Source organism: Choloepus didactylus, chromosome 1 (genome assembly GCF_015220235.1).
Source record: "Choloepus didactylus isolate mChoDid1 chromosome 1, mChoDid1.pri, whole genome shotgun sequence".
Taxonomy (NCBI): Eukaryota; Metazoa; Chordata; class Mammalia; order Pilosa; family Megalonychidae; genus Choloepus; species Choloepus didactylus.
This window is the reverse complement of record NC_051307.1, coordinates 198,332,447-198,349,521: the sequence shown is the minus strand read 5'-3', so window position 1 is coordinate 198,349,521 and position 17,075 is coordinate 198,332,447. Positions and strand designations below refer to the sequence as shown.

The window sequence follows — 17,075 nt, the reverse complement described above, 5'->3', positions numbered from 1 at the left end:
TATAAATCATATGCAAAACAAATAGCAAAATGACAGAAGTCTTTCCTTATGAGTAATTACATCTAATGTAAATGGATTAGACTCTCCAATTACAGGGAGGAATAGTCAGAATTGATTTTTTTAAGAGGATGCAATTATATTCTCTCTAAGAGACTCACTCTATTTTCAAAGACACAAATAGGTAGAAAATGAAAGAATGGAAAAAGATGTTCTCTGCAAACAGTAGCCAAAAGAAAGTTGGAGTGGCTATACCATATCAGAAAACATAGACTTTAAGACAGAAATTTTTACAAGAAACAAAGAAGGACATTAAATAATGGTAAAAGGGTGAATCCATTAGGAATATGTTATAACAGTTATATATATGCAGCAAACACCAGAACCCCGAAATATATGATGCACAAACTGACAGAATTGAGGGGAGAAGTAGACAGTTCAATGGTAAATAGTTGGAGACTTCAGTACCTCACTTCTAATAACAGAAGGAAATAAAAGATTTGAACAACACTATAAATTTAGCAGGTAAACTAAACAGACATCTATAGAACACTCAACCCCACTTGAGAAGACTACATGGAATATTCTCCAGGATATACCATATGTTGGGCCACAAAACCAGTCTCAATAAATTTAAAAAAACTGAAATCAACCAATGCATCTGCTGTGACTGTGAAGAAATGAAATTAGGAATCAGTAACAGAAGGAAATTTGGAAACTTCACAAATATGTGAAAATTAAACAGCATACTGCCAAATAACCAATGGATCAAAGAAGAAATCACGAGGAAAATTTAGAAAATACTTTGAGATAAATGAAATGAAGACACAAAACACCAAAACTTATGGGATGCAGCAAAAGCAGTGCTCGGAGGGAAATTTATAGCTATATATGCCTACAAAACAAAAGAAGAAATATTTGAAATCAATAATCTAACCTTCCAAAAAGATGAGAAAAAAGAGAAAGCTGAACCAAAAGCAAACATAGGAAGTAAATAATAAAGATTAGAGTGCAGATAAATGAAATAGAGAAGAAAAAAACAACAGAGAGTAACAACAAAACCAAAAATTATTTCTTTGAAAAAATCAACAAAATCCATAAAAAATTATTGGAACCGATAAATGAATTCAGCAAAGATGCAGTATACATACAAGATCAAAATGCAAAAATCAGTTGCATTTTATACACTAGCAGTGAGCAATCCAAATACGAAATTAAGTAAACAATTTTATTTATAATAGCATCAAAAAGAATAAAACACTAAGGATTAAATTTAACAAAAGAAGTGCAAGATCTGTACACTGAAAAATACAAAGCATTGTTGAAATAATTTAAAGAAAACCCGAATAAATGGAAAGACATCCCACATTCATTGATTGGAAGACTTAATATAGTTAAGATCACAATATTCCCCAAATTGATCTACAGATTCAATGCAATCCCTATCAAAATTCCAAACAACTTTTTGCAGAAGTGGACAAGCTGATCTTTGATTTCATATGGAAATTCAAGGGACCTAGAAGAGCCCAAACATTCTAGAAAAAGAAGAAAGCTGGAAGATTCACCTTCTCAATTTTAAAACTTTTTACAGAGCTATGCAAAACAGTTTGGTACTGGCATAAGGATAGACATATAAACCAATAGAACAGAATTGAGAGTCCAGAAGTAAACCCACACGTCTATGGCTAAGTGATTCTCAACAAGGGTGCCAAGATGGGGAAACAATAGTATTTTCAACAAATGGTGCCAGGACAACTCTATATCCACATGCAAATGAATGAATTTGAACCCGTACTTCACAACCATATACAAAAATTAACTCAAAATGGATCAAAGACCCAAATGTAAGAGCTAAAATATAAAACTCATGGGAAAAACATATAAATTAGACTTCCTCAAAATTAAAAACTTTTATGTGTCAAAGGACATTGTTAAGAAATTTTAAAAGGAGCCTGCAGAATAGGAAAAAATATTTAAAATTATATATTTAACAAAGGTGTATCCAGAATATGTAAAGAACTCAACAACAAAAAGACAATCTTATTAAGAAGGATGTGAATAGAGATTTGTCCAAAGAAGATATACAAATGACCAAAAGCACAGAAAAAGATGTTCAGCATCATTAAGGAAATGTAAATCAAAACCACAATGTGATACCATTTTACATTCACTAGGTTGCAGGTAATTTTTTTAATGGAAGACAAGTGTTGATGGGGAAATTGGAACCCCATACATTGTTGGTAATAATATAAAATGTTGCAGCCACTGTAGAAAACAGTCTGGCAATTCCTTAAAAAGTTAAACATAGAGTTACCATACAACCCAGCAATTCCACTCCTAGATACATACCTAAGAGAACTAAAAACATATGTTCACCCAAATACTTGAACATGAATGTTCATAGCAGCATTATTCATAATAATCAAAAGTGAAAACTACCCAAATATCCATCAACTGAAGAATGGATAAATAAAATGTGATATATACATACAAGGAATGAATCCATAAAAAGGCATGAAGAACTGATACGGTACAGCATGGATGAAACTTCAAAATAATTGTTAAGTGAAAGAAGCCAGACACAAAAAGCTCACATTTGGTATGACTCCAATTATATGAAACGTCCAGGATAGGCAAAACCATAGACACAGAAAGTAGATTAGTGGTTTCCGGGGGAAGGAGGGAGGGAAGTGGGATTGAATTCTAAAATGTACAGAGTTCTTTTCGGGGTGATGGAAGCATACTGGAATGGGATGGTGATGATAATTGCACAATATTGTGACTATGATTAAAAAAAATCCATTGAATTATATAGTTTGAAATTATTCAAATGGCTAAAGTCTATGTTATGTGAATTTTATAATAATGTATAACTGGTACATTAAACAAAAACATTTTTTGGTAAAATCAAAACATCCTTCGGGATCCTTTCCAATTTCAGAATTACCTGAATCTATGCTTGGTGGGACCCAGGGGCTCAGATGACCCCACCTACCTGGGGAGACAGGCTGGGTTACCAGCTCTTCTCTGAATGACCAGTGAGTTAGCCAGGTTCTAACATAAGGTGTTGAGTGAGAGTAAGGGGATTGGGAGTGATTCAAGCCCGCAAGCCACTGGGTTGTAGAAAGGGGAGGAAGTAAGGAAGACTACCTGTCTCCCTCTGAGATTCCTCACAGCAGTCTCCCCCACCCTCCCCTAGCCCAGCTTCTGGGCAGGTCAGGTGTTTCAGTTTCTTAAGCATGACATAAAACAGAGAAACACCATTTCTGCTTCAAGACACATGTAAAGAGGTGTAGATTCAGGTAAGCTCCTCTAAACTTACGCTTTCCTCTAATTTCAACAATCTATACTAAGAGTTTAAACTTTGGTGGGCATTAGAACAGGCTTGGGGACTTGTAAATATGCAGATTCCTTTATCTCACCTCCAGAGGCTCTGATTCAGTAGCTGGGGCCCGGGAAACTGCATTTCTAACAAGCGCGAAGTGATGCTGATGCTGCCTGTCAGTGGACCAATCTTTGAGTAGAACTAACCTATACATGTGTTTGGTATTTTTCTCCTCCTGCTGAAGGAAGTGAAGTGGTTTACTTGGTTACAGGCCTTTGTTTTCCTCGGTGGTGTATAATTTTGCTGCATTTCTCAATCCAAATTATGTTGTGGGCCAGAAAACTAAATTCACTCTCTCAGAGTTGAGGTGGGATATGGAAGTGGTGAGAGGAGGAATGACAGGAAAAGGGGGACCAAACCCTTGGAATATAACTAAGAGAGATCTGGGAGACATCACTCACTTTTACATCTGCAGGGCCTTCCAGCCCCAAAACATGCGTGTCTCTGCAATGTTGAATCAATGAATGAATAACCAATAGAAAAATGCCGTGTTTTTGTAGATGCCCTAAATCCCTTTTATTTCTGGTTTTCTGAGAGTTTGTATCATTAATCGGTGTAGAATTTTGCCAAATGCTTTTTCTACATTTATTGAAAAGATCATATGGTTTTTCTCTTTATTCTGTTAATATGGTACTTTAAATTGATTGATGGTCCAAAATTAAACCAAGTTCACATTTCTGGGATAAACTCCACTTAGTCATGATTTATTATCCCTTTTTTAATATATTGCTGTATTTAATTTGCTAATATTGTGTTAAAGATTTTGTGACTATGATCACAAGGAATATTGGTCTATAGTTTTCTTTTGTTGCTATGTTTTCGTCTGGTTTTGATATGAGGGTTATGTTGGCATCATAAACAGAGTTGAGAAGTATTCCATCCTCATTTCAGAAGAGTTTGTGTAAGATTGGTGTTACTTCTTCCTTAAATATTTGATATGATCACCAGAAAAATCATCTGGTTCTGGAATTTTCTTTGTGGGAAAGGCTTTTATAGTTAATACAGCTTCTCTAATCAGCGTAGGACCATTCGGATTTTCTGTATGATCTCATGTCAGTTTTGGTAGGTTGGAATTTTAAAGAAATCTGTCCATTTCATTTAAGTTGTTGAATTTGTTGACGTAACATTGATCCTAATATTTATTTGCTAATATTTTTATGTCCATAAAATCTGTAATAATAACCCTTTTTTCATACCTGTTACTGGCAATATGTGTTCTCTTTGGTTTTTTTCTGTCTAGCTAGGGTTTTTTAATTTTCTTTTTATTTTTTCAAACAACCGATTTGGAGGTATGTTCCTTTTCTCCCTTAATTTTTTTTCTGTTTTGTTGATTTTTGCTTTTATCTTTATTATTTCATTCTTTCTACTTAGGTTGAGTTTAATTTGCTCTTCTTTTTCTAGCTTCTTAAGCCATTCATTTTAGGTCCATTGATTTTAGCTTTTTCTTCTTTCTAATATAAACATTTAAAGCTATAGATTTCTCTCCAACCACTGCTTTAGTTACATCAAACAAATTTTGATATGTTATATTTTTATTATTTATTCGATTCAAAATATTTTATAGTTTGTCCTGTGATTCTAACTCATAAATTATTTAAAAATATGTTGTTTTATTTCCAAATCATTGGTGTTCTTCCAGATATATTATTGTTATTGATTTACAATTTAATTCTTGTTTGATTAGAGAGCATAGACTCTAGCCCTATAATTTCAATCCTCTTAAAGTTATTAAAACTTATGTTATGAATCAGAATATGATCCATCTTGGTGAATGCCCCACGTGTGCTTGAACACTACACATCTGCAGTGTTTGGATACAGTATCCAGTAAGCGTCAATCAGATGAAGTTAGTTCAAGGTGGTGTTCAGATTTTCTACGATTTAACTGATTTTTTTTGTTTAGTTATTTGATTTAGTTATTAATTACCAGAGAGGGGTGTTAAAATCTCCAACTATGATTGTGGGTTTGTTTACTCATTCTTTCAGTTTTATTAGTTTTTGCTTCATGTATTTTGAAGTTCTGTTATAAGGAGCATATAGATCTGTGGTTGGCATGTCTTCTTGATGAATTGATCCCTTTATCGTTATACAATGACCCTCTTTATTAAGATTTTCATTCTATATGTTTTCCATCCATTTACTCTCATGCTAACTAGCTCTTATTATTTAAAATATGTCTCACGTAAACAGCATATTGTCAGGTGTTGCTTTCTTTATCCATTCTGACAATCTCTGCCTTCCATTTGATGTAATTATCCACATGATTGGATTTAGGTCTACTATTTTACCATTTGTTCTTGATTTGTCATCTTTGATTTTTATTCCTCTTTTCTTCTTTCCTGCTTTCTTTTTTACTATTTGAATAGTTTTAGAATTCCATTTTAGAATCACTTGACTGTTTAGCTGTACTTCTTTGCATTACCTTTTAGTCCTTAATGTGGGGATTACAATAATTTCTTAACTTTTATAGTCTACTTAGAGTAAATATTGTACTATTTCACATAAGATACAGAAATTGTGCAATCATGTTGGTCAATTTACCCCACCAATCTTTAATGCTATAGTTGTCACGTGTATTACATTTACATATGTTATAAATCCTACAATATGTTATAAATTTTGCTTTTAACAATCATATGTATTTAAAAGAAATTTAAAATAATTATCTTGTATAAATATCTCCAAGAGTAAAGGTATGCGATTAGTCTGCTTGGATGATGCAGACAACACAAATCATCATCATCCAAGGAAACCAATTCACCTCTCTGTTGCTTTGTTCTTTACCATCTGAGAAATGTTTAAAAAACTACTTTTCTTTTAGTAAATTTTTTAAAAAACATCATCTTCTCTTTCAGGAGAAGCCATTTCATTTTGAGAAATTTCCAACCATGAAGCTGAGGTGTTGATGTCAAGAAGGTAGTTCAGCTTATATTGGCCCATAGGTCAGGAGAAGACTAGAGTTGTGCAGTAGATTTGGGGATTGCCTTATGGGTGTGAGAAGATCTCTGTCTCAAGCTCTCTTCAGTTCCAGTCTGTTACCCTGCAGGAAATCTCAGACACTTATCTAATTTTAGTATTTCATTTCAGTCTGTAATCTTCTTGTGGATAGAGACTATTTATCATTCATTTTTGTACCCCAGAATTCAGCATCTCCCGTAGTGCTTGGCACACATTAGAGATCATTAGATGGCTGCTGTATTGAATTGGATAAGCTCATCTTTAAAATTCAAAAACCTAATTCCTTTGTCAAAGAATTAAAAGACCATACACATAATAAAAAGACTAAAAAGCACAATGAGTTTACAAGATTAAGAAGAAAAGTGCTGTTAAAAATCCTTAAGAAAACCATTATTCCAAATAGAAAAATGAGAAAAATCCATAAACACTTTAAAAATAAGAAATACAAGTAGACAACAAACATACAAAAGCATGTACATTCTCTCTAGGAATCAAAAGAATACAAAACAAGACAGTAACATATAATATTTTCAGCTGTCTTTCATTTTGGTCTCTGGAGACACAAATTGACTTGGCTACCTAAAATAGGGTAAATTTCAAGATTTCATTTTTCCTGTTATCCAAATCTAGATAAGTGGAAAACTAGGGCTATTTTTCCAGTTCTCTTCCTCAAAATGTAAGGTAATAAAGCCAGAGTTCCAATTGTTGCTCTTTTTGCTACTTACTGGCTTTATGACATTGGCAAAGTCACTTTGCAAATCAGAGCCTCAGACTCCTCTTCTGTAAAATGGAGGTGTCCATACCGTGCAGAGAGTTGCAGGATTAAATGAGCAGATAAGGATAAAGTGCTAGCACTGTGATTGGTCCACAGTAGCTGATGAGAACCCTCTTGTCTGGCTCAGGTAGCATCTACTTCACCCACACCTTCCATCCTCCTTCTCCAAGGTCCAGGAATATTTAATTCATTTTCCTGTACCTCTCTCGATACAAATTCCAGCTCTTCAAATCACTTTCCCTCACTTCTCTCTCCTAAGCCCTCTGGTCTCAGGTTTTCTAAAACCTCACTAACAGAGGATTCAACCCCACGTTTGATGAGTCCATTTTCTTAGCAACTCCCCTTCTCCCACCCTATTGAACACTCAGGTTGTTTCTGCTTGCTTGCTTCTATGAGATGTGCTGTCAAACAAAACTCCCAGATGACACTTTCTGCTCTGAGGGTTAGTCCTCTGTGCTAGTGAAGATTTGGTCCCTCAGAGTCTCACAATATTCCCTGTAGTGTTGAATTGACCCAAACTCAGGTTTGTGTGAGAAATTTTTGCTCTGCCTATGCCTTCTCTCCTCAGGGCTGTTCCAGAAGGCAGCAGATTCCCTGACACAATCCTTCCATCAGGATATCTGTACTTTGGGGAGGAAGATAAGGGGGATGGGGATCAAGGAAGGAAGGAGGGAAAAAAAGGAAAGGAAAGGTCTTTCTCATCATTCAGATCTTACCTCGGTGTCCTTTCTCAGAAAGGCCCTCCATGACCAGCATAGTACTACCCCAGTCATTTTCTATCATATTCCTTTGTTTTCATCTTCACTGCTGAATTTTTGTTCTTATATGTTTGCTTCCTGTTTGGCCTCTGCCCACCAGTAACATTTAAGCTCTGTTCCCACAGGAACCTTGTCTGTCTCATTCATGCGGGCATCTCGGTACCTAGAACGGTCCCTGGTGTAGCAAATGCTCACTAGACATTTGTTGAATAAATGAAGGAATGACCCTGGGATCATTAACCCTATTTTGTAAGTGAGAAACCAAAGTTCAAAAAGGTTAAATGGCTTGCCCAAGAGCACAGTAAATGAGGCCCAGATTTGATCTCACATCTCTGAATTCAGTTCCACTGTTCTTTCTCCTATACCTACCGGGAGATTGGTCTAGCCTAGCACTATTTTTTTTTTTTTTTTTAGTGCTTCTTTTCCCCTTTATTAGAGAGGTTGTGGGTTTATAGAACAATTAAAATACAGGATTCCCATACATCATCCCACCACCGACACCTTTCTTTGGTGTGGAACATCTGTTACAATTAATGATAGCACATTTTTTATAATTGTACTATTAATTAAAGTCCATGGTTTAGTTTAGGGTTCACTGTTTGTACAGTGTAGTTCCATGGATTTTTAAAAAAATTTTATTGTTGCCATATATACAATCCAACATTTCCCTTTTTAATCACAGTCAGATATTTATTTCAGTCCTGTTAATTGCATTCACAATGTTGTGCTACCATCACCACCTTCCATTACCAAAATGTTCCATCATTCCCAATAGGATCCCTGTACATTTTAAGATTAACTTCCCATTTCCTATCCCCACTCCGTCCCCTGGTAACCCATATCCTAGATTCTGACTCAAAGAGTTTGCTTATTCTAATTGTTTCAAACCTGTGAGATCATAAAATATTTGTCCTTTTGTGTCTGGCTTATTTCACTCAACACGATGACTTCAAGGTTCATCCATGTGGTTGCATGTGAGCATTTCTTATTTTAATGTGGTGGTCACTTAAATGAAGCGCTTGATGTTCGACTTAGTGGTGCCTCAGCAGCGTCTGAGAACTCAGCCTGCATCCATCAGACGCAAAAGCACTTCTCTTCAACGACTTGATTGATCGCCAGGGCTTTGCTCACCAGCAGCTGTCAGCTCAGGCTCTTTAAACCATAGTCTGCTTCCACTGCTCTCTTACCTTTCCTTGCTCTTGAAAAAGTGCATAAGGAACATCTCTGTTTTTCAGCTTATGAACATCAGTTGCACTACAATCACAACCACTTTTGTTGATTATCCTCTCTGCGCCAAGCTGGCCCCTTCCAAGGAGAATTTTTTTTTTTTTTTTTCGTACTTTCGATTGTTTACAGTACCATTACATAGTTGTACATTCATCACCTAAATCAATCCCTGACACCTTCATTAGCACACACACAAAAATAACAAGAATAATAATTAGAGTGAAAAAGAGCAATTGAAGTAAAAAAAGAACACTGGGTACCTTTGTCTGTTTGTTTCCTTCCCCCTATTTTTCTACTCATCCATCCATAAACTAGACAAAGTGGAGTGTGGTCCTTATGGCTTTCCCAATCCCATTGTCACCCCTCATAAGCTACATTTTTATACATCTGTCTTCGAGATTCATGGGTTCTGGGTTGTAGTTTGATAGTTTCAGGTATCCACCACCAGCTACCCCAATTCTTTAGAACCTAAAAAGGGTTGTCTAAAGTGTGCGTAAGAGTGCCCACCAGAGTGACCTCTCAGCTCCTTTTGGAATCTCTCTGCCACTGAAGCTTATTTCATTTCCTTTCACATCCCCCTTTTGGTCAAGAAGATGTTCTCCGTCCCACGATGCCGGGTCTACATTCCTCCCCGGGAGTCATATTCCACGTTGCCAGGGAGATTCACTCCCCTGGGCGTCTGATCCCACGTAGGGGGGAGGGCAGTGATTTCACCTTTCAAGTTGGCTTAGCCAGACAGAGAGGGCCACATCTGAGCAACAAAGAGGCATTCAGGAGGAGACTCTTATAGCCTAGCACTATTGAAGTGCCCGTCTGCAACAAGAAAAGGGGTTTGTGACAGAATGTAAATCAGAGTACTGCTTCCTTTCAAGAAAGTCTTGCTCTGGAAAAAAAAAATATGTATGCTTAGAAACTTTATGTTCTGGCACAGGTGCCTAATTTCATTACAAACAATTCACCAACTGGCAGCTTGTCCGTGGACCACACCTTCTTGTAATATGGGTCCTGTTGATCTCTAGCCTAACCACATGGCTTTAAACTCCATGCTTCTATTATTGCAGATGGTCTCAAGTTCCTGCCATCTGGGCAAGATGGAGTCCTCAAGCATCAGATGGTCTACCTCCTCTTTTCTTTATGATTATAACAGCACTCCATGTGAGAGCCAATCCTTTATTTTTGCCACTCTCACCACCACCATCCTGTACTGCCTGGTGTTCCTTCTCAGCCTCATGGGCAACAGCCTGGTGTTGTGGGTTCTAGTGAAGTATGAGAGCCTGGAGTCCCTCACCAACGTCTTCATCCTCAACCTGTGCTTCTCAGACCTGGTATTCTCCTGCCTGTTGCCCTTTTGGATCTCTGCCTACCACTGGGGCTGGGTGCTGGGAGACTTCCTCTGCAAGCTCCTCAATATGCTCTTCTCCATCAGCCTCTACAGCAGCATCATCTTCCTGACCATCATGACCATTCACCGCTATCTATCTGTGGTAAGACCCCTCTCAACCCTGCGTGTCCACACCCTCCGCTGCCGTCTGCTAGTGACGACAGCTGTGTGGGCAGTCAGCATCCTATCCTCCATCCCAGATACCATCTTCCACAAGGTGTTGCCAGAAGGCTGCAATTATTCAGAAAGCAAGTGGTTCCTGGCTTCGGTTTACCAGCACAACATCTTCTTCCTGCTCTCCATGGGAATTATCCTGTTTTGCTACGTAGAGATTCTCAGGACCCTCTTCCGCTCAAGGTCCAGACGGCGCCACCGGACAGTCAGGCTCATCTTCACCATCGTGGTGGCATACTTCCTTAGCTGGGCTCCCTACAACCTGATCCTGTTTCTGCAGACGCTGCTGCGACTCCAGGTCATCCAGAGCTGCGAGGTCAACCAGCAGCTGGAGTATGCCGTGCACATCTGCCGCGAGGTTGCCTTTTCCCACTGCTGCTTCAATCCTGTGCTCTATGTCTTTGTCGGGGTCAAGTTCCGCAGACACCTCAAAAGTTTGCTCCGGCAGTTCTGGCTCTGCAGGCAGCAGGCACCCAGCCCTGCCCCACTCCCCCACTCCCCAGGTGCTTTCACCTATGAAGGTGCCTCCTTCTATTGAAGGGGAGTTTGATGATGGAGGCAGAGGTAGACAGGGGATCTGGAGTGGGATTGAGAAGTGGGGCAGGAAGGAACATTGCAGAAAGGCACAACAGTGGGGATACTACCACAGCAGGGGTGGCAGTGAAAGAAATACATTATACCAGTGGGTCCTACATGGGCACAAATGTCCCCTTATTTGGGGAGAAGTGGCTTCCCACTTGGGAATTTTAAGATTTTGAGTTCATCATTCATTCCTTCATTTATTCATTCATTTACATATGGATTTCTTATCAATGCTTGAGGCAAAAGTTTCTAAACATGAAGAATTCTCAGAAAGGGGCATCCTTCAAGACTTTATGAGGAGCTAAAGCTCAGTGTATGTGACAATTGTGCCAATGCAAATTGATAGCAAGATTGTCTCTCCACTCCTTGACTGTAGGGTTGTCCCAGCTGATTTCTTGACTTTGGAGGGGTTGGCTCTATATTCTTCAGTGACTGCTGGATGAGCCTGTCTGTAGGACAAAAGTATCTACACACTCAAAGAACCACAGTCACAATGAGATATGATTTTAAACACCCTCAAGTGGACTAGAGATATGTTCTGTATCGTAGCTCCATTTCTTGGCACATGAACAGGCATATGAATTTTTTGTAATAAACATTTTATTGAATGATTGAATATACTAAGTACAACCCTCTGCACTAACCATTTATTTGGAGGATACAAAGATGAATGAGACACAGTTCCTACCCTCAAGGTATTAGCAGTCCAGCTTTGAAAGCCCAGATTTGAAAACACCCACCTTGGTGAAGCCATCCAGATTGAAGACTCTAACACCTCAACCTGTCCAGGTGCATATTGAACTGACACCTCATATTCATCACTTTCCACCTAAAATGCCTTCCTCCTGCTGGGTCGATGGCACCACCTTCCCCCCAGCATACCATACTGCAAACCCAAGTCATCACGCGGCCTGCATCTCCTTCACCTCCACTCCCATGGTCAAGTCCTGTTGCCTGTACATCCCTGTGTACCTCAGAGTTGTCCTTGCCGTTCCATGCCCACGGCTTCCTGGCTTCATCCCTGAAACAGGATTTCACTTCTTCAGAGTCTCCCTGCTGCCCCTCTTCCCCGACCAGGCCAGCCTCTGCACTGACACAAATGGGCTTTAGAACCTTCAGTGGCCCCCTAATGAATACAAATAAAATGTGAACATCTTAGCAAAGTGCTCAAGGCCTCCACAAACTGGTGCCAACCGACCTTTCCATTCTTATTCTGCCTAAACGCTCCTCCTCAAGCAGCTTGGCATCCTACCTGGCCCTCTTCCAGACATTCCTCTCCCCATCCTCCCGCCTCTGAGCCTTTGTCATGCTGTCACCTGGGCCTGAGCACTTGTCCTTCTCCTTCTCAGTCTACAAGTCCCAGCTGAAAGGTCAAGTCCTCCAGGAAGCCCTCCCCAATCTGCAAGTCAGAAGGACACTCTCTCTGGCTTGCCATGTCCCTCTTTATGTTCCCCTCTATAAGTATTTTTCACTCTCCACCTTGTGTTGTGGTAATACACCTGCATGTGTTATCTGTCTGCCCCAGCAGACTGCATACAGCTTGAGGGCAGGAACCTGATCTTACTCCCTGCCAGGGAAGGCTCTGGTGTTCTATCCCATATGCTGAGTGGGAACAGAGAATGACAGCTCTTATTATCCTTCTGATTTATGCTTTTGGAGGAACCATGTACAGGGTACATTTTACCTTTCTTGCTCCAAGCTGCTTCTCTATCAGCTGTTCCTCCCTAGTCTACACTCTCAATGTAGAGTGCATGCTTCTTTGTGGCAAAGGCTACACTCAACCTTGCCTTCTAGTTAATGGTACATACGTTTGCCTCTTACATTGGCCCAAAGTTTCACACCCAAGAGCATAGACAAATCCACCCTCTGAACTTTTCCATACCACCCAGACCTGGGCCCAATCTGTCGGCCTGATTCAGCTCTGGAGTGGGGCCTTTGGAAAAGCTCCCCAGGTGATTTTGACATGTGCCCCAGTTAGGAACCATTGCATTTGGCTGCAACTTCTTGAAAATGGGGATTCCAGAGTCCTCTATAGTCTCTTGCACAGGGCTTTGCACAGAGTGAGCACTAAATAAGTGTTCGTTGAATAAAATAGCTACTAATACTGCCCTCGGTTGGGGCCTAGAGTGCATATAAGGCATTTTCCCTTTTCAGTTCTAGCTAGACTTCAAAAGTCTATTCGCCGTTGGGTGGCCAGCCCTGGAGGAGTTTGACTTGGCTAGGGCAGAGCAAGGGTCTGGTTTTACAGATGAGGCCAGTAGCACCTCCTGGAGAGAGCTAGTAAAGAGATAAAGCTCTTGAGGACTTGGTAACCTGTAGGTGGGGCCGTCAATTCACCACCGACAGAAGGAATAGCAAATGGAAGAAGATAACGAGATGGTTTGTGGGGTCAGAACTAGACCTATGGGCCTCTAGTCAGGCTAATCATTTGGAACTACTTCAATCTAATAATATTAAAATATTTTTCCAACATTTGTTCAGAGGGCAGGCTGAGCCCAGGGAGCAGAAAGGCAGAGGACTCCAGGTTTTGTACCTACTTGGCCAAACAAAAGTACCCTGGATCCTGATCCCACCCATCTTAGATGGCAGGTTTGGGGATTGTGTATCCCACAGAGCATGCCCCTCAAGAGACCCACTCCATCTTCTTTTCAACCCGTTCCATTCCTTCACATCTCAAGTTGTTCATCTGAGAATTTCTTTTCACACAAACACTAATCTCCCTGGGAACATTTCACTAAATACAGTTGTGCCTATCTTTTTACATTTCTAGCAATATTTTGGCATCACCAATAAACTACTCCCAGGGCAATCTTTAACCAGAATTCTTCCCCTAACCTAGCTTCTTGGGAACCCAAGGGAAGAGGTACTAAGGAAGAGAGGTAGGAATGGGAAGATAGAGGGGCATCCAATCAAAGAGGGAGCAGGAGGCAAGACTTCTGAAAAGAAGCAGCCAAAGAGCTGTACACCATTGACCACGCTCTATAAGACATTCTCTGATTACAGCCCTTTACAGGCCACAACCTCCTGCCCTTCCCCTCATACCAGCCACTGAAACCACTGTTCAATGTCAATGGGACTCTCGTGGGCCAGTCCAGCTCTCCAGTTGAGAAAAGTTGCCCTGGACACAGGGCTGCAGACTTCTTGCCTCTTGTGAAACATAAAAATACATGCCATTCCTAGGGAAGATCCTGTTCTCAGCACTTCCATCTCTGCATCAACCTTGGACAAAATCAGGAAGAGAAGAATCTTATCAACCTCTGAACAGGAGCATGTCTCCAAGCCCAGGCTGCTCCAGACCTTATGTTTTGGTTTGCTAAAGTTGCAGGAATGCAATATACCAGAAACGGGTTGGCTTTTACAACAGGGATTTATTAACTTACAATTTACAGTTCTTAGACCATGAAAAATATCCAAATTAAGGCATCAACATGATAATACTTTCTCTGAAGAAAGGTCACCCAGCATCTGGGACACCTCTGTCACATGGGAAGGCACATGGCTAGCGTCTGTTAGTCCTTTTCTCCTGGGTTTCATTGCGTTCAGCTTCTGGCTTCAGTGGCTCCCTCTCTCAGCTCCTCTGGGGGCTTTTCCTCTGAACTCTCTGGGCTTCTGCTGACTCTTACCCTCTCGTAAAGGACTCAGTAAAAGAATTAAGATCCACCTTGAATGGGTTGGGTCACATCTCAAGTGAAATAACCTAACCAAAAGTTCCCACCTACAACAGGAATGCGCCCACAGGAATGGATTAAAAGAACATGGTCTTTTCTGGGGTACAAAGCAGCTTCAAACTACCATGACTTAGAGGGGAAGAATTCTGGTTAAAGATTGCCCTGGGAGTAGTTTATTGGCGATGCCATCATCTCATAAAAATAGAAAGCTTTCCTAGATTTTATGCACAAATAAATGATTAGCATGTATTGACTTTTCTCTGGCTGGTCATGTTCTCCTCATTTCTACCCAAAAGCATCATGGTTCCTAAAAATACTCTGCTAATGGGGGATCTGGGTTAGAACTTTGAGTGAAGGGAAGGATACAGAAAGGGGACTAGAGAATAAAGTCTGGAAGCAAGCTCTATACCCTGTCTGGATCAGGATGTTGGAAAACTGGCTCTGTTTAGGTCTTAGGCAAAAATGTGGGAAGCCAAGTGTATCGTGACTGCTCTGCAGCTATTTTCTGTCTCCCTTCTCTTCCCTGGACTGGCAATGAAGTCTTCTGTCTCCAAGTCCAAGGCTTTTTTTTCTGTCTCATGACCCATTTGTGATTGAAAAAGGACCTTCCAGAGATACAGCCCTCTAAACCACAGGATAGAACTTGTTCTATCAATGCAAAGGAATATTACTTCCTGGTGGGAATTTCAGACATCCTGATAACTTGGTTGGAGATGCTCTGGAAGTTTGGGAGGAAGTCTGGGGAGGGGACGAGGGTTTATTCTAACTCTACCGAGTTGTTCTGAGGATAGACCTTTCCTCTCCACCTTGGAGGCCTGTCCAGATTTTAGATGTAGTGTTGTTGCAACTCCTTCCCACACCCTACTGGCCCCTCTACAAAAGGAATGTGGCCAGAGGGACCAAAGGAAGACAAAGGCAGTCCGCTTTCTTGACTGATCACTTCAGAAGATCCACCCTGAGCATGACTCATGGTTAGAGGGAAGAAATAGGCAACAGATGGGCATGGGAATTGGGTGATTGCAGGGATCAGAGATAGGGGATGATAGAGGGGAATGCAAACCTTTAGGCAGTCCCTTGGCCATATCTGTGGAATTCCTGCTCTGTGCAAGGGCAGCAGGTCCCTGTTGGGGAGCATGAGATCACAAAGATGAATTAGCCCCACTCTCAATTCATCCACCCTCTAGTCATTCCCATTAGGGGAAACGTTTCCATAGGATTACTTCAGCCCCTAAGGAATTCCTGTCTCTTTTCCCAGATGACCTGGCTGAACCCTCTTGACTGGGAGAAAATGACCTTTTCCACTTAAACATGGCATTAAAACTATTCCAAGTCACTTTGCAATGAATTGAGGGAATTTAATGTAGAAAGTATTCATCTTCACCTGCTCCCCTCCATTTGGGTTACAATTGGTTCAACAGTCTGTCTCTTTGATCTTTTCCGTAGTGAGGATAATGTGGGTAACACACACACACACACACACACACACACACAACACTGAACGGTGATAATTTATCAAAGCATCTTCTGTTTATTTCCTATTTAGAGGAACCCATAAATGTGGGCCCCAGTAGGATATCATACCCACCTTTCCAGCCCGGTCTTAGCAAACCAGTTCCACTCATTTGGAGTTTACTTCCTCATCTTAATTGGAGAGGTTTGAACTCAATGATCTCTAAGATCTCTTCCCTTGATTAAAAAACAAAGTCTACCGGTCTATAATTTCATGGGTTGCATTTTCTTAAGGCTCTTCAGAGCATACAAATTTATTGTTTTAGAGCTCAAATTCCAGTGGGTGGGAAGAGAATTCCAGCACAAGGCAGAAGCTTCTATGAGGTCCGGTGTCTACTTCACCTCCACAGAAGCTGCAGCTAACTGAAGAGTCGTACAGGAGATGGAAAACTGACTTTCTTTTGAGACCTGCTATGTGCAGGAGGCATACATTTCCACATCTCACAGCCACCCTATGAGGTTTCTACTGTTCTCCCCAATCTGACCAAGGAGAACATCCAAGAAACTGGTTCTCAAAGTGGGTTGCATGTAAGACCAGATGTCCATTGCTGAAGCCCAGGCATAGAGAGCAGGAGTCAGCAAAATACTCCCTGTGGGTCATATCTGGCCTATTGCTTGTTTTTGTAAATGAAGTTTTATCGGAGGACAACCTCTTCTCTTCA

At 40.4% G+C, this 17,075-nt stretch overlaps 1 protein-coding gene across 1 annotated transcript; it reads left to right on the top strand.

Moving 5' to 3' along the window:
* The first annotated feature begins 10,190 nt into the window (after positions 1–10,190).
* On the top strand, positions 10,191–11,233 carry XCR1 (X-C motif chemokine receptor 1). Its single transcript, XM_037828884.1, has one exon. The coding sequence runs from the start codon at positions 10,191–10,193 to the stop codon at positions 11,190–11,192; it is 1,002 nt and encodes a 333-aa protein (XP_037684812.1). The 3' UTR covers positions 11,193–11,233.
* Positions 11,234–17,075: the final 5,842 nt, after the last annotated feature.

What these genes read in the sequence shown, in the direction of transcription:
- XCR1 (XM_037828884.1), top strand. Translation starts at nt 10,191, where the DNA reads ATGGAGTCCTCAAGCATCAGATGGTCTACCTCCTCTTTTCTTTATGAT.